At 40.1% G+C, this 2,944-nt stretch overlaps 1 protein-coding gene across 1 annotated transcript; it reads left to right on the top strand.

Annotated features, from left to right (window-relative positions):
- The first annotated feature begins 211 nt into the window (after nucleotides 1–211).
- LOC126061149 (olfactory receptor 8B12-like) lies at nucleotides 212–1,144 on the top strand. Its single transcript, XM_049857472.1, has one exon. It carries the CDS (start codon nucleotides 212–214, stop codon nucleotides 1,142–1,144), a length of 933 nt encoding a protein of 310 aa, XP_049713429.1.
- The last annotated feature ends 1,800 nt before the right edge of the window (nucleotides 1,145–2,944 follow it).

Below are 2,944 nucleotides of genomic sequence, written 5' to 3'. Positions count from 1 at the left end.
GGACATTTCAAGTCACTTTGCGATTTGAAGACAGATCCTCAGCAAACAGTAAAGCCTTTTTTTTACTGTAATTTTAGTCTCTCTTTGTGGATTTCATTCCCAAAAAGGCCAGGGGGGAGGGGGTGGTACAGATAATGGGAGGGTAGTGGTGATACTTGTTTCCCTCTAAGTCGTTCCTTTCTTTTAGCCCCACAGAGTACCCGAGAGGAGAATGGCAATCAAGAACTCTTCTGTGACGGAGTTTATCCTCGCAGGCTTAACGGACCAGCTGGGGCTTCAGATCCCTCTCTTCTTCCTGTTTCTCTGCTCCTATGTGATCACTGTGGTGGGGAACCTGGGCTTGATTACATTGATTGGGCTGAACTCTCACCTGCACACACCCATGTACTTTTTTCTCTTTAACCTCTCTTTAATAGATTTCTCTTACTCCACTACCATCACCCCCAAAATGCTGATGAGTTTTGTCTCAAAGAAGAACATCATCTTGCACACAGGGTGTATGACTCAACTCTTTTTCTTGTGCTTCTTTGGTATCTCTGAGTCCTTTGTTCTGTCAGCAATGGCATATGACCGCTATGTTGCCATCTGTAAACCACTGGTGTACACAGTCACCATGTCTCCACAAGTCTATTTTCTGCTTTTGTTAGGTGTTTATGTGATGGGTTTTTTGGGTGCCATGGGGCATATTGGAAGCATAATGAGTCTGACATTCTGTGCTGACAACCTTGTCAATCATTTTCTGTGTGATATCTTTCCTCTCCTTGAGCTCTCCTGCAATAGCACCTATGTGAATGAGCTGGTGGTATTTATCGTTGTAGCCATTGTCATCGGGGTACCTACCATCACCATCTTCATCTCTTATACTCTAATACTCTCTAGCATTCTCCGTATTAGCTCCACTGAGAGCAGGTCCAAAGCCTTTCATACCTGCAGCTCCCATGTAATTGTGATTTCTCTTTTCTTTGGTTCTGGAGCTTTCATGTATCTCAAACCACCTTCCACTTTGCCTCTTGACCAAGGGAAAGTGTCCTCCCTCTTCTATACCATTGTGGTGCCTCTGTTAAATCCATTAATCTATAGCTTGAGGAATAAGGATGTCAAAATTGCCCTGAGGAAAACCTTGAGAAGAAAAACATTTTTTTGAGAAAGGAGCAGTATTTGAAGAAGGAGATCTAATGCTTTGTTTACTAGTGTGTGCGTTTTCAATGATGGATCCAAGCTGCAGTGTTTTCTTTCCTAAACATAAAGGGAATTTTTCATCCTTCTTTTTGGGTGAGTGTTTAATGCAGACCCATTTTCTCTAACTCTCACCCCACCTTGATTATACCGAGCATTTTTTATCTTATGCAGATTTTTTCTAAAAATCAAAGATTGTTTAATCTTGAATGGACCATGCATATCATTTAATGTAGCCCTCTCATTTAACAGACCACACACTGGAGACTCAGAAATATTACATATGTTGCCCAAGGACTACAATTACTTGGTGCCACAACTGCCAGTGGACTCCAGGTCCTTGAATTCCAATCTACTTTGTTTTTGTTTATGCCTTGTTTTCTTTTTCCAGTGTAGCCCAGCAGATTGCATTTTAAAGTATGATACCCTAACACTTTAAAATGTGATTCCATTTACAATAATGTCTTTTAACTTCTCAAAAAATAATTTTTGGCCATTACCTTTTTTCTTTTCCAAGAATGTAGGAGTTGAAAATTCTTAAGTTGATCTTGGCTGAATGAGAAGTGTGTGAAGATTGGGGTGTGTGGGTGTCTAGTACATTAAGCTCCATGTAGCAGCAAGGATGGTCATTCCTGAGGTTGTGTATGGAAGGAACCCTAGGGATCCAGTCTAATGTATCAGTACTTTTACAGGTTTAGGTGTTCTAAAGATGATGAGTGGAAAGTTACATATAGTGACAGTCAGAATTTAGAGCTTTTTCTTATGGGTTAGTTTGAGTGTTTGAGCTATGATTGAAAAGTTTTGTGGTGCGTGGTAATCAACTAAGGGTCTGGAGGCTCTAAAGGAGCAGTAATTTTGGGGCTCTAGCTAATATCATAGTGGTAAAGAACTCAGCTGCTAACCAATAGATCGGCAGTTCGAATCAACAGGTCCTCTTTTGAAACCCTATGGGGCAGCTCTACTCTATCCCATAGGGTTGCTGTGAGTTGGAATCGACTTGATGGCAGTGGGCTTGGTTTTTGTTTTTTTTAGTTAGTTATTGGTGCAAACATTTAGCACTTTGGACTGCTTACTGAAAGGTTGTAGGTTCCAATTCACCCAAAGGTGCCTCAAGAGAAAGACCTGGGAATCTTCCTAACAATCAGTCATCTCAAGCCCTATGTAGCACAGCTCTACTCTGATACGCATGGAGTCACCATGAGTTGGAATTGATGGCAACTGGTTTGGTTTATTTTTCAGGGCAGCACTAAGGAGAAGAGGTAATTTCCTTTGAATATTAAGGCACTGCAGATAGCTATGAGACAGTTCTACCCTGTTTTATACGGTCACTATGAGTCAGAATCGAGTAGATGGCACACGACTATAACAACAACAGTAGATAGTACTTGTTATGTAGGTATATATAGGAAAGAAAGAATTCATCTTAGGACTGGTTTATAATTCCACAGCATTGTGTACAGAGAAGTGCAGCTTTATATTATATATTGGAACTCTTTGATCAGAATGATTTATTAGTAGTAAAGTTTTTTTGAATATCAGTGATATATTAAGTGCTGTGGAGATGCTTAAGAGCTATTCCTTTGGAAATTTATCTTCTATTGGAAAAATGGGAGGTTTAGATGAGTGTTTAGTTTTGCCCTTTGGTATGACACAGATCATAAGACTAAGAGTGTTGGGTGAAAGTTAGGCTTTAGTCATCATAGAATGGTAAAAAAGAACTGATTTCTGAGACCTATGGAGTGAGTGTCAGCTATTGAGGTGAATAGGC

This window comes from Elephas maximus, chromosome 17 (assembly GCF_024166365.1).
Source record: "Elephas maximus indicus isolate mEleMax1 chromosome 17, mEleMax1 primary haplotype, whole genome shotgun sequence".
NCBI lineage: Eukaryota > Metazoa > Chordata > Mammalia > Proboscidea > Elephantidae > Elephas > Elephas maximus.
Note: the sequence above shows the minus strand (reverse complement) of the source record. Positions and strands in the feature narration are given on the sequence as shown.

What these genes read in the sequence shown, in the direction of transcription:
- LOC126061149 (XM_049857472.1), top strand. Translation starts at nt 212, where the DNA reads ATGGCAATCAAGAACTCTTCTGTGACGGAGTTTATCCTCGCAGGCTTA.